The 27445-nt window shown below is 41.1% G+C and overlaps 1 protein-coding gene across 1 annotated transcript in view; it reads left to right on the plus strand.

The window, feature by feature from the left end:
- Positions 1-1149: 1149 nt before the first annotated feature.
- LOC104470880 overlaps positions 1150-27445 on the plus strand; it is a gene marked incomplete at both ends in the record, with an annotated part of 33421 nt that continues 7125 nt past the window's right edge. The window contains 5 exons of the mRNA XM_010085972.1: positions 1150-1269; positions 1357-1529; positions 1602-1702; positions 3336-3417; positions 11909-12050. Coding sequence (XP_010084274.1) covers positions 1150-1269; positions 1357-1529; positions 1602-1702; positions 3336-3417; positions 11909-12050 — 618 coding nt within the window. The remainder of the gene's footprint in view (positions 1270-1356; positions 1530-1601; positions 1703-3335; positions 3418-11908; positions 12051-27445) is intronic.

A 27445-nucleotide genomic window follows, 5' to 3' on the forward strand; every position in this document is an offset into this window, starting at 1 on the left:
ATTTTATTGACACTCGTGTTCTGCAGATTTTTTTCATCTTGGGAATGAATTTCAGACCCCAGTGGTTAGTATTAATGCTATACGTCCTCTGTGGTTAGTATTAATGCTGTACAGCCCTGCCAAATGGGGAGAAAGTTAGAACCGAAAAAAATAACCCACTGTGAAGAAGTTAGATGCAAACAAGCAGGGATGGATGTTTATGCTTACAAAGAGCTCAGCTTTGTTGGTACTTCTCCTGGACCAGTCCTGTCAATCTAAATCTGAAATATTTGCAGAGTGAAGTGTTGCTAATGAGCAAGGCTGGCAGGACTGGACTGGAGGTGAAGAAGGCACCTGAACAAGCGGTTTAAAGCAAGAACCGAGAGACTGGACTGAACCCCGTGAATCAAACCACTCCACTTTACCCTTGTCCTAATCTGTTCTTATCCATGTTCCTGCCAAATCAGGAGAGACCCTCAGCCGCTGTGCACCGTGCCAGCTCAGGAGCCGCTCTGCTCTTGCCTAGAAAAGTGCGGGATGCTTTCGCATAGCCAGGGGGACTCCAGCTCTGGTGTGTTCCAAACCAAAGAGCAGCCTATAGTTTGTTTTGTCTTTCAACGGAGTAAAAATACAGCGCTTGGCAGAACGTGTTCCATAAACTGGCGACTTTTTACTTAAGATGCAGTGAGCAAACTTGGCTGTGTAAGCTGGGTGACTTGAAAGTTCTTCTGAAAATACTGTTATTTTTTAAGTTAATTTTTTTCTGGAGTTGATTTAATTCAAAGGAAGTTTTGTTTGCTTGCTTGCTTGCTTGCCTGAGGGTTTTTGGTAGGTTTAAATAGATGGGCTTCATTTGGTCTGCAGCTTATTTGGGTTAAACTTCTGTAGAATTTGGGGGACATAGCACGGTGCTATCACAAAAGCCAACACTTCATAGTGATTTTCCAAACTTTTAAGCTCACATGAGCTGAGACTTTGTCAGGGAAGGGAAGGCTCAGTGTTTCTCTGGAGAGCTTCACAAGGAGTTTTCCATCTCTTTTGGAGCCCTTGAGTCAACCTGCGCTCACATGTGCTGTCCAAAGCCAGACTGGGACGGCGCTCCCCATGTTTGAGAATGGATGGCTGATGCTGTTGTTCAGTGCAGATATTTTTAACTATTCCATGTTCCAGCTCTGCTCAGGGCCGAGGTGTTTCTCCAAGGCCATGACAGACTGGGTGGGCATCTGCTGGGCTTGGCGCTTGGTGAAGCTGCCAAAAATCCCCTGGCAAACGCCAGCTTCTCCCCAAAGAGTAAGTGGCTCCGAGAGGCTTTGCCACATAAGGGCCTGTTGGAGGCTGTAGGCACCAGCTGACAGGGACGTCTTTGCCTCCCAACAGATGGCCAGGCTTTCATTTCAGCAAGCAATCTCACGCGGAGGGGTGGTCTTCGGATCCTGCCAGCATTTCGCGTGACAGGGCCAGTTTGGTGCAAAGGGGATCTGCTGTCCGTGCCCTTCATTGCTCGTGAGCTAAACGACGAGCTGTTGACAGGAAAGCCATCATCTGAAAGTGTAAGATCCTGAACTCTCCTCACTTTGCGTTTTTCTTTGGCAGAATTAATGCCCTATTTGCTTGTCTCTCAGAATCCATTCTGGCACGAGTACAAACCGTCGCCTGGTGGCAAGCAGTTGTCTGGATTCGAGATGCCAAGATTTGTGCTGACAGCTCCTTCTACACAATCTGAGTCAGGCTGTCACAGCTGGCCATTAGAGGCTTAAAAAGACACACGCGCGGACAACAAATAGCACCAACTTTCCATTATTGAATATCAGAACCTGCTTGATGAGAAAACATAATGGCTTACCCCCCTGTTTATTTTAGCATAAACAAACATAGCGTCTCCAAAGCCCTGTGCGAGTGTGATGGCTGTTTATTTTATGTTGATTTCTTGCTCGTATTTGGGAGCACAGATCTAGAAGGGACTTCCTGGGGCAGGAGATCCAGTCCTTGATAATCCCAAGCATCACATTTTATAATCCTCATCATTACCTTACTTTTCTTTAGTGAAAACAGCCCTTTGTAGTTCCAATTTGTCCTCACGGCCATTTGCCTAGTATGATTTTCTTGGCATGGAGGAACAAGCACCAAACTTGCCTTGTTGAGGGGCAGCATCACAACTGAGTGGGGCAAAGAATGAATGCTGCTCATCAAAAAAGGATTTTCTGAAGCTGTTTACCCTGCAGTTTTGCCTTTCTTGGTGGCAGTGAGTACAAATTCTGCTGACCTAGCATTCAGTTTGGGTGCTAACGGACGGATGCTTGCAAAAGTTAACTTTTCAATTTAAAGTAAAATAGGATTAAACAATTCCCTTCTCCACTTTTTGTATATGGAGACAGGTCAGATTAGCTTCTGCTTAGTCAACTGATGGCTATTGCGAGTGTAATGCTGCTCTGTCTGGTTGTGCTAGATTTTAAACTTGCTGTAGGATTAAATTTTGCACGACTGAGTTTTCGTAGACCTTACTCTGTCGTTTATTTTGGACAAAAGGTTGATAAACTTTGGCTCTCAGGGAGGAAGTCTGGAATCTGAGACTCACTATTATTCATTCACTTGTCTTTATGAGTTTACAGTCCACTGATGCATAACACTGAAGGAAATATTTTCAGTTAAATGTTTGCTTTTTTCTTTGGCTTTGTACAATGCAATGTCTTTTCTTAGAGATGTATGTCAGGGCCATAGAGCTACTTCAGTGAACTGTGTATGGTCAGGAAATGGACTGCATTGAAAATATTTCATATTTCCATGAAGTCAGTCTTTTAACTGAGAATTTCCCCCTTCTCAGAGTTTTGGTCTTCCACTAGCCTCTATTTGAGCATTAATTTTATGCACAAACTGGGTTTAATTGTGGGAGGGAGATTTCAACTGTATGGAACATTTTAAGTATTTTTGTATTAAATCAAAATTTGCACATGACAGCAAACTTGTAAAACAAACCTCCCTTTATACATAAGGGAATTTTCTTGGCTGGCATTTTTCTGTCCTCTTTTTGCTGTGCTGAAAAGCATCTCTTACTTCCTTGCTGCTATGGATGGCACGGTGAGGCTGGCCATTCAGTGTGGGGACAGAGGGACTGAGTCTGCAAATTTTAATGGCTCTGACACAACAAATCTGTTAATTTAATGCTTAAATGTTTAGGATATGCCTGTGTGTTTTGCTGGATTGGGGCCCATGCAGGCTCTGCTCTCTCCTTGGATGGTCAGTGGGATGATTTGTCTGAGTTGGGAAATAAGGCTTTGCTGGACCAAGTGTGCAGATGTTACATAGTATTACTACATGCTGTTTATAAGACGCTAATGTCCGTTTCTCTTTCTCCGCAGGTTCTTCTTGAAATTTTTCCTCAAGTGTAACCAAAATTGCCTAAAAAATGCAGGAAACCCTCGAGACATGCGTCGATTTCAGGTCAGTCGGACACGCTTCCTCCTTTAAAAATCAGCAGCTGTTAGGGATGAAGTAGTTTGACCCAAACTAACCTAGTAATTCACTGGAAGATGCTAAAAACATAAGGTCACAGAATATTGCCTGAGGACTTCTTGTCACAGCAGAATTGGCAGGAAGTAGTTGGGTTTTCTTGCTCTGGACAGGAGAACTCTTGAAGATAAAGTCTTCTCCACGGGAAGTGAAAGCATGAAAAGGAAAAATCAAAATGACCTCTCTGTCGTATTAGGTTGTGGGGCTGCCCTGCTCTGAGATATTCCCTCTGCCTGGGGAACGATTTGCCTTCATGTAAATACTAAGTGAGCACTGTGTTTATTGGAAGGGGCAGAGGAGGGTATAAGAGCAATTAATAAAATTAGGCTCGTGACTACACTTCAGCAGTTATTCTTCAGGCTCATAAACGTGCATCACTGGGATGAAGGTCCATCCCTGTAGTCAGCATTTGGAAAAAAACTATCATTGAGTATGTCTTTCTTGGGATATTTTGTGCTGATATTTCCCAGCATGTGTCAGTAGGGCTTGGGAACAGTAGCATCAACACAGCCTCAGATGGCCAAGGACTTTTTTTTATGCTACACCTAATGTCCACAGCTACTTTTGGGAATAAGTACAGCACTGTGCCTTGGGCAGATGGTCTGCACTTGCCTTCCCCAGTGCTGGCAGCAGAGTGGTGTGGTGGCAATGCTGAGAAACAGTTGCTCCAATGCCTTTGTATGCTGAATAAAAATATGGGATAGGGAGGCAAAGGACCTTCTCTTTTGATGGGGGGAGTGGATATGGCCCAGGGAGAAAACACCCTAGGGTCTGTGAGTGGGGATTTGCCTCAGGGTTCTGAGGAAGAAACAGGAGATTTCTTTTCCATAGACTACATGGGTCTCTGGAGGAAGACGACTCCAAAAGATGCTGCTTTCTGCAGTAGCTCAGGACCTTCTTTGCTTATTCTACAGCATTGTCGCACTTAAATAAAAGTCCTAAATGCTACATAAATGGCAATAATATGTAGAACATGTGTCTTTTGTTGAACTGCTTAATTGCAACAATGCTGGAAGGCAGAAGGGTGTTATTTGCACCTCTCAGCATAGAAGTGCAGAAGTGAGGAGATGTGGCCACAGGGATTAAATTAATCAGTATAAGAGCTAGCATTAGCATGGCAGAGCCCTTGGCTTCTCACCCCACATGCCTCCCTCCATCACGTTTCTCCTGTGATTCAAGAGGGCATTATCACTGAAGGAGAAAGTGGAAAAAGGACTCTCAGCAGCACAGGGATTTAGGCCAAGCAGTCACCCCTGGGGCCTGTCAGAGCTTGCTTCACAACATGTACCCTCTGCTGGGTTTGTGCTTGTCCAGGCTCGAGGCTGATTTTCATATGGTAATGCCTTTGCGTGTTCTCTCAGAACAGCAATCAGGAGCCTGTGTCGGCGAGTAGGTAGGACATAGGAAAGGTTGTTGATCTCTTGACTTGTAAAGACATTCTGTCATACAAACCCAGCTTCACAGCAGTTGAGCTTTCCATGTGTAAACAGAGACTGCTTAATTACGCAGGTCATGTCAATTAGTGTGACCTTAGCATTTTCAAGAAATTAATCACTTTCAGCTGAGCGAACCACTCATACTATAATACCGGGTGGTATTGAAGCTCGCAGAATTCTGTTAAGTGCCCAGGATTATTGTTTTACAATAGCTGCTTTTGTTTATTTTCTTTTTTCTTTTTTTTTTTTTTTAGTTTTGAACTTGTTGCTCTTTTAGTAACAGACTTAAAATAAAACAGACAGACTCTACAGAGTCCAGACTCCATTTATCAGGAAATCTATCAGAAATAGTGTGGCCAGCAGGACTAGGGAAGTGATTGTGCCCCTGTACTCGGCACTGGTGAGGCCGCACCTTGAATCCTGTGTTCAGTTTTGGGCCCCTCACCACAAGAAGGACATTGAGGTGCTGGAGTGATTCCAGAGAAGGGCAACAAAGCTGGTGAAGGGTCTGGAGCACAGGTCTTATGAGGAGCATCTGAGGGAGCTGGGGTTGTTTAGTCTAGAGAAGAGGAGGCTGAGAGGAGACCTTATCACTCTCTACAACTACCTGAAAGGAGGGTGTAGTGAGGTGGGTGCTGGCCTCTTCTCTAAAGTAACAAGTGATAGGACAAGAGGAAACGGCCTCAAGTTGCACCAGGGAAGGTTTAGGCTGGATATTAGGAAAAATTTATTCACTGAAAGAGTGGTCAGACATTGGAACAGGCTGCCCAGGGAGGTGGTTGAGTCACCCAGGGAGGTGGTGGAGTCACCATCCCTGGAGGGGTTCAAGAAACGTGTAGATGTGGTGCTTAGGGACATGGTTTAGTGAGTTAGGTGGTGTGGGTTGGACTGGATGATCCTTGAGGTCTTTTCCAACCTTAATGATTCTATGATTCTATGATCATTTCTTAGGGTGAAAAGGACCAAGCATACACACAGTATCTCAATGATATGATGGACCTAGATGTTTGAGACAGTGTTGCATAGGAACCAAGTGACATCTGGCCCCCTGTGAAGTCAGTGGAGGGTTTGCTATTAGCTGCCTTTGAAATATTGCCAGTGACTTGCAAGGCCTCTGATCGTTATGTCAAAGTTCCAGTTAAAAAGCATGAGAATGAGGTATTTCCAGATACTTTTTAAACAGGAGCATGTTCTTTTCACAATAAAAAATGGAGACTTGCCCTTCCTTTTCTGCTATCTGCACTGGACTGTTAAACTTCCCAGAGATTTGTCCATCTTTTGGACATGGTCTCTCATTCATCAGTCCCCAAAAGTTGCTAGGAGTTGCTAGAACACAGATTATGGTTTTGGTGGGAGAAGCAGTGGAGGGCTAGGGACAAAGGTCTTGCACTACCTAAGGACAGGTCCTGTGGAAAATTTCCTTTCTTAGTAGTTTTGGGTTTTTTTTTCCTGCAGCAGAGATTTGTCTGATTATCATATGGTATTAGAGAGGTTAAGAAAGTACAGAGAAGCAGCAGAGTATGTGTTGATTCAGGCAACCTGTGTGTGAAACTTCGTTCAGACTCACATACAGAAATGAATTAGGAAGTTTTATCCTGAACGTTCAATGCAAATGTAGTTGTGAGATAAGCCTAACATAAAAGCAGTGGTGGACCTGGGAGGATATGTATTTCTCTGCATGTCTGAGATGTTCAGGCATGTGACAACTGGAGCGGTGTCAAGTGCCAGCAAAAGTGTGTGCTGGAGCGGTGCTGGCCCTGGCTGTGTTAGCTGTGTCTCTATTAGCAGAAGGAGACAGTTGGGGAGGAGAAGTCAAGTACTGTGCAGGGACTCAAGACAGTTGTGATGAGTGTTCAACTGTGCTACAGACTCCCTGTCCTTAAGAAAATAATTTCATTTCTGTGTGTTTCATCAGCCCAATTGCACAAAACATTTGGTGATGTCGTGTATTGTCACCTTTGTCCAACCTTGCCTTTTTATTCCAGAAACCCTGCGGAGCAGATGCTCAGTCTGGTTTTGTATTCTTCGTCACAATAAGTCATCAGTCTTGGTGGGATGGGATGTAGTGCCCCAATTAGTCATCATCATAATAATAATACTAATAGTAATAATTAGATGGTATGAGGGGTGAACTCTGTTCATATTTTCTTTTTCAGCACTCATTCATACAACTTAAGTTTTGTATGTTATTGTAATTAATGAAACCCAGGTGCCCTAGTTATCTTGTTGTTCTTGTTTTAGCACAATTGCTTGCAAACTGACACATGTCAAGTTTTAATTTAGAGGAAACTTTTCAGACTGAGTCACTGCATAAAACCCCAAACATTCATTTATTATGAAAACCTTGAAAGTCACTTAGAGATTGCCATGCTGTTTGATTCTGTTACCACAACCTCTTCCTCAGCTTGGGCTGCTAGTTTGCCTCCATGGGATGCTGCCACTCATGTTTGAATTGAAGCCACTTGTGTCATATTGCAAATTTGCATAAGAGACAGAGATGATGCTTCATGAATCCCAGATAATGGAATTTGGACATGCAAGGCTCCATCCCCAGAGAAGGGAAAGGCAAAAAAAAACCAAAAACCAAAAAACCAAAAAAAACCCAGGCTGAAGAATAGCAGTGAGAGCTGTAGCCCAACTCAACATGGTAATTAAGTGCCTGCCCTGTCCTCGAGCGTGTGGGCAAAATTACTGAATGTATTGTACTTATGTGCTTTAAGGTGGGCACCTTTTTAAGTGTCTTGTTAAATTGAGAGTGATTTTGTGTTACTAGAATAAAGAAGTCAACACATTGTAAGAAGAGGTCACCAAGTGGTGATGAAAATAAAGATGTTGCTCAAGCCAATTCTGCATAGCTTTCAAACAGGAGCGAACATGGGAGTTAGTTAATTTAACACTTCAAACCCAGAAATCATCTTAATCAGATTTTCTCTGCCTTTGCTGCTGAATGTTGGGGACATCGCAAAAATATCGGTTCCCTCACTATACATCAGAGGAAATTAAAAGCACAAGGAACATGCTATGTCTTAATCAGTTAGCAAAGGTTAATGGGCTGTGGTTAAAAATGAGGAGTCATGCAATGCTTAATTTTGATGTATTAGGTGAGGTACTATAACAAATAAACAGGCCGAGTGCTAAACGTGGATGAATAGCTTGATCTCCAGGCTCCTGGTCTCTGAATATATGTATTTTTTTAAACTAAACTCCAAAGTATTCACAAACTGCACTATTTAATGGCAGGCAGAATAATTCACAGAGCCATAAGATGTTAATGCAGTTGATAGTGCCAGCTTCATTGAAGAAAGTTGTAAACTGATGTGTTTCTTTCATACCTCTGTCTCCCCTGGTGTTGATACAGGATTTAAATTCAAAATCTATGAAGGGCTAAAGCTAAAGCTCAAAATTATTTTCTGTGTTTGCCTGTCCCAAATTAAAACTGTGTTTTGTTGACAAAATTTGGAAAGGTTTGAGATTTGGCAGGCCTGGTTGTCCCTGTGCTTACATTAATGTGTCAGCACTTCATTAATCATTTATTAAACTGTAGTGTGCCTTTCCCCCTTGCTATGGTCTGTGATGCCTCAGTGCCCGTTCCACATATACTTTGGCTCTCCCCTCCCCCTAATTTTATGATTTCTCCACAAATTAGTTTTAGCATGTGCTTGAACATATCCCAGTTATTTCAAAATCAAAATGAGGAGAGTGTAGTATTTTTTTTAGATTTAAAAATATGAGTAGAACTTGCAAGTATGTAAGTGCTCTGCAGCGATCCAAGTAAGTAACTGTGGCACACAATATTCATGATCTATTTTTTCTCGGTTAATAATTAGGGGCATTAATATTTTGTTAGTGCAGTGCATGTTCAATATTCCTGTATTAGTGAGATTTTGCATTTAAAGAATTAAGCAGTAAGCGTGTGCTGCTTCTTACAGGTGCAGTATGAATAATCGTTTTGGTTTTTTTTTTTCAGACAGATACATAAAGTAACCACTTTTTTTTTGTGCGTTTCCTGAGACTGGAAACAGATTCTCTTGGGGATTCCTTTTATAGTTTCTTCTGCTAACGACACTGAAGAACCACACCAATGTGGTCTCTTTGTAGTAAATCAAACTCTCTGTTCAGGAGGGAGGTAGGAAGACACTGTTAAGTAATTCAAAATGTGTTGCATCAACAGTTTCGGAAAACTGAGAAGGGGAAAATTAAATGTAGATTTACTCACAGAAAACTGACCTCACTAGGGTTGGTTCCTTAAGTTCTTCCCTAGAAAGGTGTGTGTATAAAGACAGCTACTTACACAGAGATTTTTTGCAGGTTTGAGACCTAACTTGCTATTGTTACTCTTGACCCGTTATTTTTTTTTCTGCAATCCTGTTTCTAGAAACATTCAAAAGTTTGGATCTCTGCACAGGATGGATCAAGCTTCAGTGGGAAATCTGTGTGTACCTGTGTGGTTTTAGGATTAGGGAAAATATTTTATGTTGTAGCCATTGTTATTAATTGTAATAGTGTTAATTTTCATATGCATCTAAGCAGAGCCATAGGAGAAGATAAGGAGCTGGCATCAATCATGGAACTGTGACAGGTAATGCCAGCTAAGGATTTGGCTCAAAATCCCAGTTGCAAAGAATTTACAATGGTTGCAAGTGCACAAATAAGATTGCAAACCCTGAGCCACTTACTATAAGATCATATTATATTGAAAATATCATAAACTTTATTTGATCCCTCAGGAATGCAAAGGATAAATTACTTTTGAAATCCCTTTTGGAGTTTATATATAGGACTTGGGGTTTTTTTCCCCTTAGTTTGATTTCAGAAAAACTTACCTACAGTGTTTGGTGCTTTCTTTTCCCCAAATTTCCATCTGTAAGAGCTCTTGAATCATTTATTCTGTATTTTAATATCTTTCACTTAAAACTCACACAAAAATCTATTGCCTAGAATGCCATTCTGCGGGATGGTTTTAAGATCCTTTAGATGTAAAATATTCTATTTTGTATTCCTCTTTTTGAAGACAAAGACTTTGGGATTAGCTGTGGGCAATTTAGCAGCGTTGCTTACTTTATATTTTTGAGCATTTTAATCGGTGGTCAGAAATAGGTGGAAAATTTTTTCTGTAGGTTTTTTTTTCTTTTTTTTAGATCCAACTCAAGTGATGAAATTGAATTGTTGTAAGCGATCCTTTAAGTGTCCCCATTTGACCAACTTTGAGAGGCAGCAGCTTCCTGAGAGAGTTGAAGCAATGTTTGCCAATCCTTGTAAAGCATTTCACCTCTTCAGAGGCTAAAGCCTCTCAAAACCAAGAACAATTAAAGCGAGAGCCTTTCAGAGCGACTGGGGAATTCAGCAAAATAAATCAGAAATCCTCTGCTGTGGCTCTGGAGGCTTGCCTCATTATAAGAGCAGATCTATTAGCCCCCTTGCCATTGTCTTTCATTTCTCAAGTGAGGTGATTCTAATTAAATTAATCTGCATGTCAATCTATCGGTGATCAATCAAAAGGGCTGAGGTCCCCCTTTGCGGCAGTGTGCTTGCGGCTGACAGGGGCTGATAATGGAGGAAGAAATAAACTGTCGAGCAAAGTTAATTAGTCAACATAATAGGTGGATTAAACAGGAGCTGCTGATTGCTGTTTCACATGTTGAAGCACGAGGTGGGAGCTGAAACTGCAATTAACAGACAATTATTATATTTGGTTGTAAGAGGTCGCATGAATAAACATATCTCTGTGGGTTTCAGTTTTTAATCCCTTTCCCTGTTTAATGTAAGGAGAAGTGTAGGTCATTTCTTCTTATTGTTTTAGTTGAAGTTCTCGAAGGCGATGCATGCTCCTGGCAAACCAGCAGCCAGCTGAAGGCCAAGTCTTAGGCTGGGGTAAAACCCTGGGAATGCCATATTTTGTTGGGGAAAGGCTGTGGGAGGAGCAGCTGAGTGAAAGCCATGGAGGGTGTGAGCTCCCTTGGTCTGAGTGGGGTGGGACAAGACTTGGTGTGATGAGCTTGCAGCTCTGCCAGGGACTTGCCCTGTGTGTCTACCCCATTCTTCCACGATGGTTTGTGGCTTGAGTGCCATCAGCCTGAACAAGGATTTCCTATAGGATGGTGCCTGCTGAGCCTCAAGGTTGAGAGGTCCCTCTGGACACCTCTGAGCTGTTGGGTCTTCTACTCTGGCCCCAACATTTGCCTGTTGGCCCCTTCTGTGTTGACTCCTCTCCCACCCTGGGCTACTCTGGGGAGCAGAAGTGTCTCGGATCCTGCCTCCAGGGCAGTGCTTCGCCGTCTCCCTCCCCTCACCTCAAACCGAATCCCAGGTGTTGACATTGAGATAAGTTGAGAAATACAAATAATTCTGACACTGGATGAATAGGGTTGTGTTCTCCAGATCAAGACCCCACTGTCAAGCGTGCATGTGTACACAAACATACCTATATGTACTCCCGCAGATAGAGCTCAGGAGAAATTTGGTCAAGTTCAACAACCTATAGTGACTGTGCTGAGGGGAGAGCGGTAGAGAAGGGTGGGGGGAGGCATGCAACAACTCGCATTGCAACTTCACAAAATACTCTTTTGTTTTCTTTTATTCTGAATCGATTCTAATTTGCAATGTCAACAGCTCTATCTACTTCAGCGTGGAAACTGAAGGATAATTTAGGGTGAAACACAGCTGCCCTTGTACATAGGGGAAGAAATACTTAATAAAGATCTTCTTGTTAAAATGATGGTTAACAGTGTGCCGTCTGCCATGCAGCTACAAACTCTGCAATTTGACTTAAAACTGCATCAAACGCTTGTGATGCCAAAGACCCGCTCATCAATAGCATCTCTTGTTAGATTTGTACAGCATAAGCACCAGTTATTATGTGAAATAGCTGTGCAATTTTCTACAGCTTCCAGCTGTTATTTATTTAACTGAGTTTATTACACTCTGTGCTTCTTAAAAAACATATGTATATATTCAAATTTTCCTCCATTTTGCTCTTGTGCTTGCAGGTTGTGGTGTCTACAACAGTCAATGTTGATGGCCATGTGTTGGCAGTGTCGGACAATATGTTTGTACACAACAATTCCAAGCACGGGCGGAGAGCTCGAAGACTCGATCCCTCGGAAGGTACGCCTTCTTATCTGGAACATGGTAGGCATATCATTTTCATTGGTTGGCATTGCTACTTTAAATGTGGATTTATTTGGTTTGTGTTTCTGGTTTCAAATTGTTCTGTAATAGTTTATACCTTTGGGACCAGATATTTTAAAGAGACTGGCCTCCAGACCAAAGGGGGAATTTTTCAAGTAGGTCAGCACTAAATGTGGTGTAATGACAAACCGGTAGGCAAACATAGGTGCAGAGTCTGTCCTGTGTGTCAGTGTAGTGTGGTGGTGTGGTTTTTTTTTTTTTTTTTTTTTTGTTGCATCTATTCAGCATCCAAAATTGGAGTCTGATATTTTCCCTATTGCCTTGATTTTTGTCTGTGCCTCTGAAGGATGTTGCATATTTTCTGAAATGCTCAGCACCCAGATTTTGGATTGGGTTTCTCCTGTCTGTAGAGTACCGAGCTCTCAAGGAGATCCAGCTGTTCCTTTGAGTTGCCTTAAATGAAAGCAGAGCCCTTTTGGAAATCCATCTGCTTACTCAAGCCATGGGTGAATGTTCTCTTCTGGCTCCAGCTGTGCCAGTGGAGGAAGTTGCTCTTCCTTGCCTGCCACAGCAGCTTGACTCTCCTCCCAGCTGCAGGCTGTTCTCCACCATGGACATGCCAGCTAAGATCGTTGTCTGATTGCTCCCTAGTCTCCTTCGGTCCAAATAAGTTCATTTGAGTTAAACTGTTTAAATAATAACTCTTTGCCAATCTAGCTTATTTTGCTGAAATGATTGAAGGAGAAATGGTGCAAGGCAATTCTTCTGGCTTTTCTGAAGGGATAGTAAACCCCAGGAAGGGTGGGGAGGGGGCATGTGGGTGGAAGCAGTTTGGGGGACAGTAATCTTTTCCGTAATATCAGCTGGTCCTGGAAGAGAACATGTGCTGGTGACTGTAGGTGCTTAAAATGGGAGTTGTTGAGTGCAAATGTACTTTGAAAAATCTGGATTTGATTAATGTTTTGTTTTGCTCTTTGTCCTCCAAGTTGATGACTACTACTGAAAAAGAAAACAAAAACAGAGGGCATTTTGCTCCCTTCTCCCTATTCCAGCTTGGTAGAATAGCTCTTTGTCTTCAAAGCTGTTTATAATCCTAAATTCAATAGGTGCTTGCTCCCTCTAAGAGAAGAGTCCCCTCAACTTCCATTGAGTAGTTGAGTGTAGAAGGCACCAGTCCTTTTTGTTTCACAAATATTTGCTAAGGATCTGATGAATAATTAAATAGTTTTTTCCAAAGAGCTTGAAGAAACCAGATAAGATTTTCTCAGGGAAAGTGAATGACACTCAAAAAAAATGTTAACTAGATATGTTAAAAGAAATTATTAATACGGAGAAATGGGCAAATGTGTGGTTCCGGTGGAAATAAATTTCTATTCTGTTTATGCTTTCAGGCATCTCTCCTGCAAGCACTTATGCATGTATTTAAGATTATGCGCACATATGGCCCTGTTGGGATCAATGAGGCTTCTTGTGTCAGTAAAGCTGAGGGTATTGATAAGTGTTTGCAGAATCGGCTCTGTAGTTCACACTTACTAACCTAAAATTCTTAGCTCAGCAGTGTTGCTCATTATATAAACAAAACTTACATCTGTATTTGTTTAGCTCTAACTTTTTATGTAGGCTATGAGCCATTTTCAGCCATAATTCATGTTATAGAATTTTTTTTTTCATCCTGCCAACAACCTAATTTAATAAACAAACCACTGTCATAATTTTTGCTGAATTTTTATAAGGAATGTGCGAACTCTGTCTTTATTAATTATCAGAAGGCAGAACATTACAGAAGGAAATGTCTCTGTTCAGCTTTATAATCTTTCCATTAAGTCTAGTCTTTCAAAAAAACACTTCTATTTTAACTTATATTCCTACCAAAGTAGATGCTATCTTTTCTTCCCCCCCTCCCTACCCCAGCCCCCTTGGAGACTTCTCAGTGCATGCTTTTGGTCAAGAGAATACTTACTCTCTCATACGTAAAAGTTTTTATTCACATGCATGGTGTAATAGCATCTCATTTTACCACAGCTATTCTTCCCACTCCTGCTACCTGAGGGATTCCGTTAGCCAAAAGAAACAAAAAAAGATAATGCTATGCTTACATATCCACACAAACCCTACTTACTGTGCTAACATTAAAAGTCAACATCTGCAAAATATCTCCATGTGTGCATTTTGTGGGAAAGGTGATTTTTCTAATCTACTTTCTCAGGCACCTCTCAAGCAATCTCATAAAGCAACTGCTAGTAAATTCTTACTTTTGAATAGCAATCTCCACACTGCAAAATTGCACTCTTTCTTTTTAACCTAAATCCTTCAATCCAGCTCTCCAGGATTTCTATGCATATTTGAGTCCAAGAGACAGGAAAAAAAAGAATTAAAAAAAAATCCAGTAACTGTTTTAAATGTTGGTATTAGATGTCTAGAACACTTAACTGAAAGAAAAAAAAAATAGGAAAAGTCTCAGCTGTGCTTAATGCTGTTGAACTTCGGGCAAACACCATGAACCTTAGACCTGTTGGAACAGATGATAGTTTCCTCCACTGAAATTAATTTTTACTTTTAGTTTGAGTCCTGAAGTATATTATTTTTCTTCAGTTTTTGGAATTTTTATCTTAGATAGTATCTTCAAGTGTAAGTAGCAGAGACAGTTTGTTTGACTTTCCTCTTCTCAGCTTTCATGCCTCCCTCAGGGGGAGGGCAGGTCAACCTGGACAGTATCTGCCAGTGGTGAAATGGGAAGCTGACGTGGTCATGGCTAGTTTGTCACTGGTTTATTTCTCTGGTGAGCAACTTCTCATCATAGGGTTTTGAATACTGGGATCTAACTATAACATGCCCTTGACCAAATGTATTTGCATGTGCTTTTCTAGATGTTTAACACAAATATCTGATCGTGATGGAGATGAATGCCTGACTGTGTGAGGACTGGGGAAAGGCAGGAGGGGATGTAGCAAGAAGGTGTGCTGGTTGCCTAGTTTAGTTAGACAATACCCAGCTTATTTTTCCTTACAAAGTTGTGTTGGGACATGCTGCTCTTAAACATGGAGTTGCAGTTTATGTGACACCTAAAAGAGACTTCAGGTGCCAAAATCTGGAAAGAGAGCTTTACCTCTCGAGCCACTCAGGAGCCTGGTGTCTCCACATTTGGGTTTTACCATCTCATTAGCAGGTAGCCTGGATTAATTTTGTGCCATCCAACACATCTCTATTTATGTCTTGCTTGTCAGGCAGTAAAATGAAAGTTCCTTTTTTTGTAGCTTGGCTCTCTGAATATAACTAGAAACCTAGGTCATGGTTTCCTATCCACACACTGTCCTCCTTGAAACCAGCGGGTTGAGAAGCTCATAAGTCAAATACGTATATCTATCTTTCAAAAGTAATAGCTGGCAGAGGCCAATTATTTTATACATCTCTGTGTGGTATAAATAGGGTAAACCACAGTAATCTGTGGTCTTCAATAATTATCACTTTTTCATTCACAAATAGTTGGATCCTCACTTGTTTTATATTTATGGTAAACCAGAAAGCCGATGTGGTTGACCTTTCTAAATTGTACATGTATAATAAGATGTATAGTGAAGAGCCAGTAGGCCCCAACCAGTAAGATGTATTTCAGCTTGTAGTTCATCCCAGGGTGTCAATTTTAAAAGCAAAATCTTTCCAATGCAATTTAAGTGACTAGCTTATGGAAGGCGAGAATTCTGACAGGGTTTGCAACAACCCTTTTCAAGTTTACCAGCATGAAGTCCACTGCTGCAGATGTCTGCAAAGTTTCCAGTTTAAACTCTCAAATCGCTACGAAGTAAAAATTCTTTTTTTCCCCCAAATCTTTGAATGGATTTACAAGAATGTAAAGCCAATTGCAGCATCAGTTTCTCTATTATTTTTCCTTATTGGCAGAATGCAATGCCCTCGAAAAATGATAGTCCCTGAGACCCTGTCAGTTTGCATGCTCTAACACTTTATTATCTAATGATCTAATATGCAACAAGGCAAAGAGGGGGTGCTTATCACCCTGACAGGATGCCTAAGAGAAGTGACTAAATTACTTTATGTACCATTAGCGCTAGCTGCCAGGGTGAACTCACTGTGAGCATTTATGCAAATATTCCTGAATACATTCAAGTGGCCTTGTTAGGAAGAGGACTGACAAGCAGCTTAAATGCTTGGGTTTTTAAAGGGACAGGTTTGTTTCTTCTTCTTTTCCTTCCTCCTCCTCCTCCTCCTTCGTAGGAGTTTACTGATGAATTAGGTGATGGTGAGGTTTGTTGGCGATTTGGTTCTAAGTCAGCTCAACAGCAGCAAAAGAGGAGAGATGCAGCATAGAGGTGGGGACAAATTATAAGACATCATGTCAGAATTTCCAGATGGAAGCAGAGACAACCATGATTTCTAAGCAATGTCCTTCTGTTATTTTAATATGAAAGATATATACATCTATGTGTGTATATATAGATCTAAAATAGGTCATTATGTAACAAAGCCATTAATAGTGTCTGCCTTATACTGGAAATGATAGTGCATGGCTGGATTATTCTGCCCTGCTATTGTGGTACCCAAGTTTTTACAGTGTTGGTTTAGTTCATGATAGTAATGAGTGATTCAGACCATTTGCTGTCTGCAGGTGGAAAGTGTCCCACAGTAAGTGAAGAGTAGTAGTTGCTGTGCCTCAGCTGGGTATGTCATGTAGATCCTCTTGTCAGCAGTGGGGCATTTAAAGAGCTCTTGCCAGTCCTGCCCATCCTGGGCAATCTGGGAGCCCCCAGTCACTGCAGTAGGCACATGCACAGATTTCCAACTAAATCTTCACATTTGAAAGCAAAAATTATTCTAGGCTTGTCTTAGTTGATTAGATATTTTCTGTTTAGGTTAATTACAAAAGGAAAATTGTTCCCCACCTTATAAACTATTTTGAGAGGATAATCTTTAAAATAAAGCTTTGAAACTGAGTGCCTTTAAGTATAATTGTATCTAGTCTGACTAACAATTGTTGAGAACAATCCTTGTATACCTTGAATTTGGCTACGTGTGCTGGGCATGCCAGTCAATGATTCCTGAAAGATGCTCAGAAATCTTAGTGACCTGGTTCTTGTGCTGTAAGTGGCTTTGCCACAACATTAGCCGCTACGTTTTTGGCAGTGTGGAGAGTCTTGAAGAGGATGCCCCTATCAGCTCCATTTTAACCATTTCAGCCCTGAATCCCTTGTTGTTGCATGTGTTCTTGTTAATTGATGAAATTGTTAACACAAGACAGAGTATTGACTGAAGCGAAACATATTAGTGAGCTGAGAAAGGTTAATCTTCCAAGCCTGATGCATTTTATCCTTAGATGGTATAGGTTCAGGTTGTTGATATAAGTTAGGGACTACTGTGTTCGCAAGCTGGCCAGGTTTAAACAAAGAAACTGTAATGTTTGACTTGTTTCATCTATGGGTGGAAACACCTGTTGTATCTTAGTGCTTCACTTGAGAATGTTTTCATGATTATGTGAAAAATATAAACACACAAGCTTTTTCTGCACCATATCATTCCACATAGAGAAATACAATGGGCTTGATTTATTATTTAGAAGGGAAATATTGAAAAAAAATATTAGGATTCTACCACTCTACTTGAGGGGATCTTGTATGTTATTCTGAGTTATGTTTGCTTTCTAATTTATTTTCTATGAGGGAAGAATACCTAGGGTTGTTGGACATCTCTATGCATACACAAGGGAAAAAATGTGACTTTCAGAGCATTGCACAACATGGATATTAATAACAGTAAGTGAGCCTTGATATACTGAAGGATTGCAAAACTTCAAGCTGGAAATAATTTTCTCTACTTTTGCCAAGTTGTCTTTTTCATATCGGTTCCTTCATAAATGCAGTGACTCATAAATTCAGGCAATTTTTTACATAATGGCTTGTTATGTGTTCTTGGAGCTTGACCTCAGCGAATGTATAATATTAACCTCTTCACTGCCCTGTGGACTTACTGTATGTTTCTAATATAAGTGAGCACACTGGGCTGAATTAGTCCAGTATGTGTACTCAGATGGAGCTAGAACATTTGTCCTTCTGAAGAGACAAAATATGGTGGGAAAGTTAGCTGCTTTACTTTAGAGAATTTGTAGATAAAGGCTTCAATATGATCTCAAAAAGATATTAACTCCAGGGACCGCTGAAGTAAGTTGCCAAAACTGTGGCAGGTTCTCTGCAGGTTGCAAAGTTAAGTCAGTGTAAGGATGTGGTACCTTCCTAAAATGTACAAGGCAGGTTGGGGAGAGGTTGAGAGTTTGGGTAATTCCTCACCTAGGAATTGCTGGCAAGGAGGGTGCTGTGCAGGATGTCAAGCTGTATGATTGGAATGGTCCCTTCAGGAGTAAAATCTTGGGATCCACCAGGTTAGCAAAACGCAGCAGAGCTCTGATTAGTACAATTCAGGTAGCCAAAACTGTGTTAACTAAATTATGTCCCATTGAATTATGCTGATGTCTTTTTTTTTTTTTTTTTAATGTTTTGCCAGAGCAGAGTAGCTTTCTTCAGGCCCAGACTCCTGCTTTCTCTTTGGATATTACTGAGAATTTCACAAGAACTGGATGGGTGGGTAGGTGGAGCTGCCCTTCTCACAGCCAGGCATGTCAAACAGAAAGCAGAAAATCTTCTGTTCATCTAGGTCATAAATCAGCCATTAAGGAGAGGTACTCCAAAGCTTAGAATATCTGGCTGCAGCAATTTTGATCTTTCAAAATTTATTTTTAGTCTGAGGCTATATGAAAATAAGATTTAAATAATTTTCTGGAAGGTGGATTTTTAATGGTTGATTTGGGCAAGGAGATTCCAGAAATTCAGTTCTGCCATTAGGCTGTAGGTATTTAATGAAGTTGGAGGTTTAAGTTTGTGATTTTTTTTTTATTGTTTAAACATTATTTCATAAAATATATGTACAAACAGTGCTGCTGCCATGTCGCAGGAGTCTTCGGAGATGCCGTTTGAAGTATTCTAGTCTTTAATAAAAAGGGTTTCTGTTACATGGAAATACCTCCTGAAAAGTCGCGTTTGGGTACTCCAGTTACCACAGTCAGAAAGGATTCCTGCTTGACAGTCACTTATCAGGGATCTAGTGTCACATCTAATTGAAAAAAGGAAAAAAGGCTACAATGGAAGCAAGAGACACCTTGATTTTAAAAAGATAAGGTGTGGCAGTTTCTACCCATGAGCAGCTGCCCTTTATGTTTTTCAAATAAATGAAAAATAAAACAGACCTTCCCCCAGAATATCTAAATGATGTCAAGCTGTGATGTGTTATTACTCTCTATTGTTACGAGGATGTCATGAATTCGTGGAAAAATAGTACCTGGATGAAGATAGATTGCATTTTGTGAATCTCCCAAAGGAGCTTTCAGAACTGTGCTCCCAAAATTGCAAAAAGAAGAAAACATGGGGAAAACTGTCATTAAAATTTGATAGAGATTTGCGTGAAAAAAACCTGGTTTGTTACACCAAACAGACTAGGGAGAAAAGTTGAGATGGAAATTCTCCAACTTGCAGTGGAGAGTTAGACCAACCACTTTCTGAAGGTTTGAGGTTTCTCTCTAGACCTCAGAGGAATTGGAGTACAGTTACACAAGTAGAAAAACCTTAACTACGCTGGCAGAAACTTTGCACCTACCAGTACAGGAGAACATTCAGTAGCACTCAAACAGGCCATGAATATTCATGCATAATGAGCATTCATTACATTTCAATTTGCTTTGCTGGCCACCATGTCACTAATAGAATGGCATCATAGAGGAGAAGGGTGACATTAGGATTAGAGAAATGTTTGAGAGATACTGCACCGTATGGCAGTGAAGTTTTGCCAGACATTATTTTTTCAACCTTGCAAAATGTGCACACCAGCAAATCACAAAATATTATATTATTGTAACATTATTATTTCTGAACAAATTCCTACAACTTAATTTTTTTAATTATAGGATACGTTTGTTGTTGTTATGTTGGGAAAATATGTTTTTTCACTCCAATCCCCTGCTGATTTGGGCAGAGTACAAAGGAAAAGATTTTGTGAATTGTGATTTGTAAATGAAGGCCAAGAACTAGTGATTTTTTTGAGCATTCGTATGGATGTCATAAAAGGTCATGGTTATCAAAGAACAGGGTTCACAGCAGTTTGCAGGTATCTGGACACTTGGAAATGTTTCATGTTAGGCACCCCAGTATCTGAACACCCCAAAGCAATCAGTGATTATGAAAGGTCTTCCCAAGGAACTTATGTCCAAAGCTGTGATTCAGCTGAGTGCCAACAATCTCAGGGTTAAAGTTGTGTTTAGATGAAAATTTTCCATCAAATTATCATTTCAAATATTCTGATTACAAAATTTCACAAATAATGAACTCAGTATTTTTGCATCTTGGAATGCGCATCTTCTCATTGAACTGAGAGAAGACCGGTGTGAGCGTTCAAGCCTCTCTCTTGCTGTCCATTGCAGGGTGCCTGCCAAAGTGTTTCCACAGCAAAATGAATATTTGACAAAGCTCCTCCAGAGATGAGGAAATGAGTTAATAGCATAAACCAGGAAACTGATGCAGAAAATGGAACCCACCAGGGTGGGATATTTGGAGTAGTTATTCTAATCTGGGTTGCCATGTGAAAAGTATTAATGTTAGTAGTAAAGAATAAACTACTAATAATTAATACTGGAATGGAGGCAGGCTTTGTGTTTGGCCCAAATCCGAAATACGAGTTTCAGGAGTGCATGGTACTGGGAAAAGTGTGCTTTCATTAAAGCCAGTGGTACAGCTTGATAAAGTACTTTTTAAAATCTCAGCCCAAACTGTTTGTGGAGCGTAATCAGAAGGCTTTGTGTGTCGCAATTCGTCCTTTTTGCTTCCCGTCTTTATTCCATGAGTTTACAGTTCTGTCTGTGACAAAACAAATCTTTAGAGTGAAAGCGATTGTAATATAAGGAGTGCTGCTTTATGACCTCATTAAGTGAAGTGAGTAAGGATAGGAAGTTTATTAAAAAGATCAAGAATAAAGATTTATTAAAAACTTGTCTGAAATTTAGCATTTCAAATTATTTTTCAAAAGTAATTCAAACATCTAGATCCACAGGTTAAGGTACAAAGGCCGTTGTGAGATGCTCAGCAAGATACTGTCCTTCATGAAGTGAGTGTTGAGGACTTTCTGGACCTCTGACCTGTTTTTGTGGTCACCCAAAAGTGTAGGTACCCCAAAGCAATCTTTTTAGAAATTCTTGGACATAAAGCCAAAGTCTCAAAGCACCGAGGAGCCTAAAGCGGCAGGTAGGTGTTTAGTGGGATTTTCAAAACTCTTGCTACAAAATTTCTATTCCTGTCTGCCAGGTACTTTGAAAAACCCATTAGGTGCTTACTGGAGCCACTGGATGCTTCCAAAAATCTGATCCCAAATGCTGCAGGAACCTGTGTGCTTCTTACTCTGCTACCATTGAAACGTCTGTTAGCAATGGGAGTAGAAGAAAATTCAAAATTAATTATGTTGGGTTTATACCTTATCATTATGGTTCTGTAGCAACTCTCTCAGAGGTTCTGCATGTACCCCATGAAAAAGCGAAGTGTGTTTCCCGCAGAGGTCCCTGTCTGGGTTGTGCAGAGGCAGCAGATGTGGTAGATCTCCCGGCTGCTGGAGACAACAGACAGCTCACTGCTGTTTGCTGAAAACCCGGGCTTGCGTATGGAATTCATAGGTTTGGCGTTACCCGATCTGTGCGGAGAGGGAAGGCCAGCACTCGGAGGTAAATTGCAGGTCTGAGCGCAGCGCTGCTCATCTTTCCAGCTGCAGCTGGAGTTTGTGGGTTGGGGTTTGAGGTCGCAGCGCTTTGCTGCAGTGCATTAGGTGAGAGCATCGCTCAGCTTCCTGGGCTCTTTGAGGAGATGAAGAGGGAGGGAAAAAAATATTTCTGGACAGGTTTGACCTCCGTGGAACTGAAAGTTAAAGCAATTTTGATTAGGGGCCCCTTGGGGAAAATTATCCCCTTCCTGGGATTGTGACCCTGCAGGCTGCAGTGGGTCCGAGCAGAGGTGCCTGTGGGAAAGCCCAGAGTCAGGTGCCTGTCCAATATCAGCTGCCAAATATTTTTTGCGAGGTTGCTTCTGGCTGCTTCCTACCTATGATACCATCTTGCCGAGGTCCCTTGGTACTTTCAGGAGCCAGCGCAGAGCTCCCAGGTCTCCAGGCTTCCAGAGGTGTCTGCCCATCTCTGCTCATTGTATAGTGGAAAGATTTTAATTTGGGCAGTCTGAGTCACCCAGCCAGAACTGGAGTCTGACTTTTTACATGCTGCAATGCCTGAGGTAGGTGGTCTGAATATGGCCCTAAATAAATAAATAAGAACATAGCATGACTTTATCAGACACGTTGAAAGAACAACTTCTCTAAGCATTTGTAGGCTTGAGTCCAAAGTATTCACTCCTCAGATTTTCAGCGTGCTGGTTTTATGTGGTGTCATTGCTGGACAGATACTGTGAACTATAAATATATTTTTATGCTTGTGTTTTTGCAAGTAAAGCCTAAATGTCTGGGAGGGGGTGCTTGACCCTCCTCCGTTCAGACCAGCACAAAGAACAGAGGAGGAAACAGTCTGAAAGACACAGCGCAGGAGAGACAAGGGGGTCTCAGTCTTTGCAATGCAATCAAGGCTTCTGCTTGAAATGCAATTCAGGTTACATCGCCTCCATTGCTGTTCTGCTGCCATCACAAATGTGGGCTGAGTATTATATGGCATTCCTCAATCAAACCTCCATATTATTATTATTAATCATTATTATTATTATTTTGTTTATTTTTCTTATCCACCCTTTCCATCCCAGGTAGTCGTAAGTTTGTAGTATATTTATGGCCAGGGCACCAATTAATTAAGCCTTCTGATCACTGGGATGCTTTTCTTACAGAAGAACCAGATTCCCTGCCTTTTCCCTTGGCCCTAGGCCTGGAAATCCAAGGCTGTCCATCGGACCTTGGTCTCTCCATTGGCAGCTCTGCGTAACCTGTCACGGAGACAGCCTGAGCACAATTTTTACACATGATGAATATGGATCTTTGCTGCATCTGGCAGGCTGCAACAATGAATGCAGAAGACTGCCATTAATAGATAATAAAAGCAGAAGGCAACATTAATGGGAATAAGCTTTTCTTTTACTGGGACTGATTATCACTTTTTTGTTCTTAGCCTGTGACTAGATTGAGACGCAAATAATGCTACCAGCGCTGTGTGCGTACATGTGTTTTGTTGTTGGCTGGTTTTTAATCTGGGATATTTAACCATGATATCTTCAAAGTGTGATTGTGTCATGCGTTCTCATACACTAATAGATTTCAAAGATGAAGAGCCTTGCTGCTCTATGTTTAGTCATGCCTTCATCTATGAATTTATGGCAGTATTACAGTTTAATGAATTGAACAAGTCTCAGAACAACAACAAAAACGCTTTTTTTTGTTAGATATTGCATACTTTGTTCTTCAAACGAATAATAAAACCAATATGTTTCTTAGTGGTAAACTTCAGGCTAACTTCATCTCACGCTACTAATCGAGTACTCGAGGATGTGTGTGTGCACATACACACGTGTGTGTGGTAAACAAGCGCTTTCAGCCGTGGTGCGAGACATAGGCTGAGCATTCGTATTCTCATAGCAATAGGCAAACCTCCGAGAACAGATGGAGCAGAGTTCAGCACAAAGGTTTAATCCTATCAGGATGATTCCTGTATGGCCATCTGGATAATCCGGCACACAAATTCAGTGCCTGTTAAAAATACAACGTAGGCCAAGATTAGCGTCACAGATTTTCCACTAGACTTGTTCATATTTGACTTTATGATTCTCAGACTCCAGAAAATTGCATTAGAGAGCAGCCTGTGATTTGTGAGAGAAATCAGACCAGGAATAAGAACTCTTCGAGTGCTTGAATTTCCCTTGAAGAAACTGGATTACAGGCACTCCCTGTCGCTGCCACAACTGCTTTGTGTTTCTGTGCGGGGTGCTCTGTTTCTGAAAGATGATTACCGCCAGCTCTCTGTTGTGGGCAGACTTTCTCAATTCTGCTGAACAAAGAGACTTCAGCTAAAAATTAATTTTAGTTGGCGCTCTTATTTTTAACAGGATGAGATAAATTCTTTTTTTGCTGTAGAATACATCTCAGGTGAACTTCTGAGTGTGGCCCTATATAATATAGCAGGGGGGGTTCTTTTTTTTTTCTTTGTGATAGTGGAATATTACACAAAAGTTTAGTTGATGCTAATATTTAGTTTGGGGGAGTGAGAATCAAGATTTGGATTGAACTCAGTGTTTCACCTAGAATAGTGTCAACTAAACCTTGCCAGCGTGGCCATAGCATACCGGTGTACCTCTAAACATCGAGCCTTGCTGCTGTTGTGCGCAGGATGCTGAGCATTTTACACCTTGCAGGGATGGGGTGCTGTGGCTCAGGAGCTTTTATCTAGTCCTGTGTTCTGATTCAGCAAAACAGTAAACCACAGGGTTGACATTAAGCAAATGATTGGTCCCATCCTATAAAATGCTTTGCTGATTCAGGACCTTAGCAGCACTGAAGGACCAGTCAGTTATACTAAGTAAGTTTTGGAGTATGCAAGCTATGCAGTGATGTTTGTTTTGACAAACTTCTAGGGTTGATTTATATTACATATTTTGGGCTTCCATTCTCAAGGTTGCCTTCATCCTCACCCAGAAATTGCATCAGTGCAACTATTTTTAAACTTTAGTGCACTTAAACAGATGCAGTCTCCTTTCTGGATATGCTTATTGTTTTTAAAACAGTCACATTGGCTTAGCTGGGCTCTGTAGCTCTATCAGCGGAAGTTAAATCAGTAGGAAGCCGTTGAAATTGAAATGGGAGAGGCATATAGGATTTTTTCACTGTTCTACTAAGGTCACATTCGGTTAAAATAGTGCAATCCCGTGCGTGCATCACACCTTAGTCCCCTGCATGCTGTTGCCTTCAGCTTCCCATCTTTTAGGAACAAACGCTATTCCTGTGTCTTTGCAAGTGACCCCGTGGGATGGAGGAAAGTGTAGAAATTGAGGTGCAATAATTTGGGGGCTCCTAGTAAAACATTTTTCCTCCTTGTGGACAAAATGTGCCTGTGCATCCCTGAGGGAGGAGAGGGTGCTACAGCAGTCCCTGGGCTGGCTCTTGGGTCTGAGCAAACTGGTCCCCAGTTGTGTAGCTGGAAGCACTGCCAACATTTCGTAGGCTCTATGCGATATTCTTGGATGTGCTGTTTCTCCTCCTGATCCCGTGTATGTGTATCCCCGGTGCAGCTGAGCTGCCCCAGATAACAGAGGATAACAGCATCAGCGCCGGAGCTGCCCAGCCACATCGGTTTAAGCAGAGCGCTGTGTTTGGCCGAGGCCACGCACAACGGTTGCTTTGTGACTGACTCAAGGTTAAGATCTTCCAACTTTGGGGCAAAAATAATGAATGCAAAAAATTATAGTTTAAAGCCTGCTTCAAATTTCCTTGAAATTAAAAAAAAATCAAAAAAATTCACAATAAAATTGTTAGGCTTCTTGAAAAAATATTTATATATATAGAAAGAGCATATATTTTTCTTCAGAAATATTAATAATATAGGTATTATTTAATTTTGACATATATATTCATTTTTTTTTCTGAACCTATATATTGAATTTAACCAAATTTTCAAGTGTTTTTGCAGCATTACATTTTTCTTGGAGAATTTATAATTTGTCAAACAAACATGACAGACTCACTTTTGGAGGTCAAGTTTTACTGACTTGCAGTAAAATGCTAAGGACTCTCACTGGTTTTGGAAAGCAGGAGTTACCTCCTCAAGTGAAAAACAAACAAATGGAAAACATCCCAAAACTTCCTCTGTGATGTGAAAGGGTTTAAAAGAGTGAATGCAAATGCATCTCTTGCAATCAGAGAGATTGCTAATTAGAGATAACTAACTTGCTATTTAGAGATAACTAAATGATTATTTTTATGGAAATATTTTAAGTAAAATACACAGTGGATTATTTTTTTTTTTTTGTAACACATCTCTCATTATTCAGGATTGCCTCCTTTTTCCATGCAATCATTTTTCAGGCAGTGATCAACAACTGAGAGCTTTGGAAATCATTAAGGAAAGAGAAACACAGAGGACTCCGTGAAATGTAACTTTGCTAGCTGAGGTGTTGGGAAGGATAAAAGAGAAACATTGGCTTAAGTATTGATTTTAGGTGGAATATTATACCAGGTAATTTACATTTTCAATTCCCATTAATGGGAACTGAGCATCCAAAATGTTAGGCAGAAAACCACAGCCAATACCTTTAATTTCACTACTTGAAAACAGAAACAAAGGCAATATTCCCCCCCTTCCCCCACCTGGAGGGATTGCATGGTGCGTGTATTTTTGGTTTGGTGATTTCACCCAGTGCAGACGTCATAAAGAACCAGGAGGAGGTTGCCATTTTTTTGGCAGGGTGTTGTAATCTGTAAAGCTTGCAAATGGTAAGTCCCAAATATTGAGATGCTGTAAAGGGGGGGAGCAGGGAAGGGGGGAGTGTGGGGCATCACATCCTTGTGCCTGTGTTGCATAAAGCTGCGTGAGTTATCTGCTCGAGAGGGAAACCTCTGCTACCCTGTTTCCTGTACGGCAGCTGCTTATTGTCAGGAGAGAATAGGAGAGAGAGCAGGCTGCGATATGAAAAAGGAAAGCAGGAAGATCATCACTTTACTAAGATAAACAGCAAACGCATTGTTTAGCTTAAGAGTGAAGATTTAATGCTGTGGTACAATATGTAAAAACTCTGCCACATTCCCTTTCCCTGAAGCATCTATGGCTAACCCTTTGGGCTGGTCCTGCAGGCTTTTCCCGTCCAGGCTGGTTTGGTAAACTTCAGTTGCTTTCAGTTGCTTGTGCTGGATGCAGCTCTGGCAATGCCTCTGCACACTGGGTTCCAGCACCATTGTGTGGGCACAAAGACTTTTTAGGGTCCCTCCTTTCAGCACGCTCAGAGTAGGTGAGCAGATGATGACAACTCCTGCTTCTCAGGAATGAGAAAATCGTTTTTGAAAGCAAACAAACAAACCAACAAACCACACAAACTCACCCCCTGCCCCCCAATATTTGGGTTGTTCTCTTAAAGTGGCGAATTTTGGAAAAAATGTGATTTTCAGCTCTCAAAACCGCCCACCCTCCCCATGATAAAACTGATTTGTTAAAGTTCTTAATGTGGAAAACCCACAATAAACAAGGATGAATGGAATAACCCTTCCCCCTGTATAGCCCCTACGTAAATCTATAATTCAAGAAGGGAAGAAGTAATGTTTTTCTCCCCTTTTAAGGAAGAACACACATTGCCAAACTGAAAATGTTGATCAAAAAGCTCTTGAGCATC

Source organism: Pterocles gutturalis, unplaced genomic scaffold, assembly GCF_000699245.1.
Source record: "Pterocles gutturalis isolate BGI_N339 unplaced genomic scaffold, ASM69924v1 scaffold35650, whole genome shotgun sequence".
NCBI classification, from domain to species: Eukaryota; Metazoa; Chordata; class Aves; order Pterocliformes; family Pteroclidae; genus Pterocles; species Pterocles gutturalis.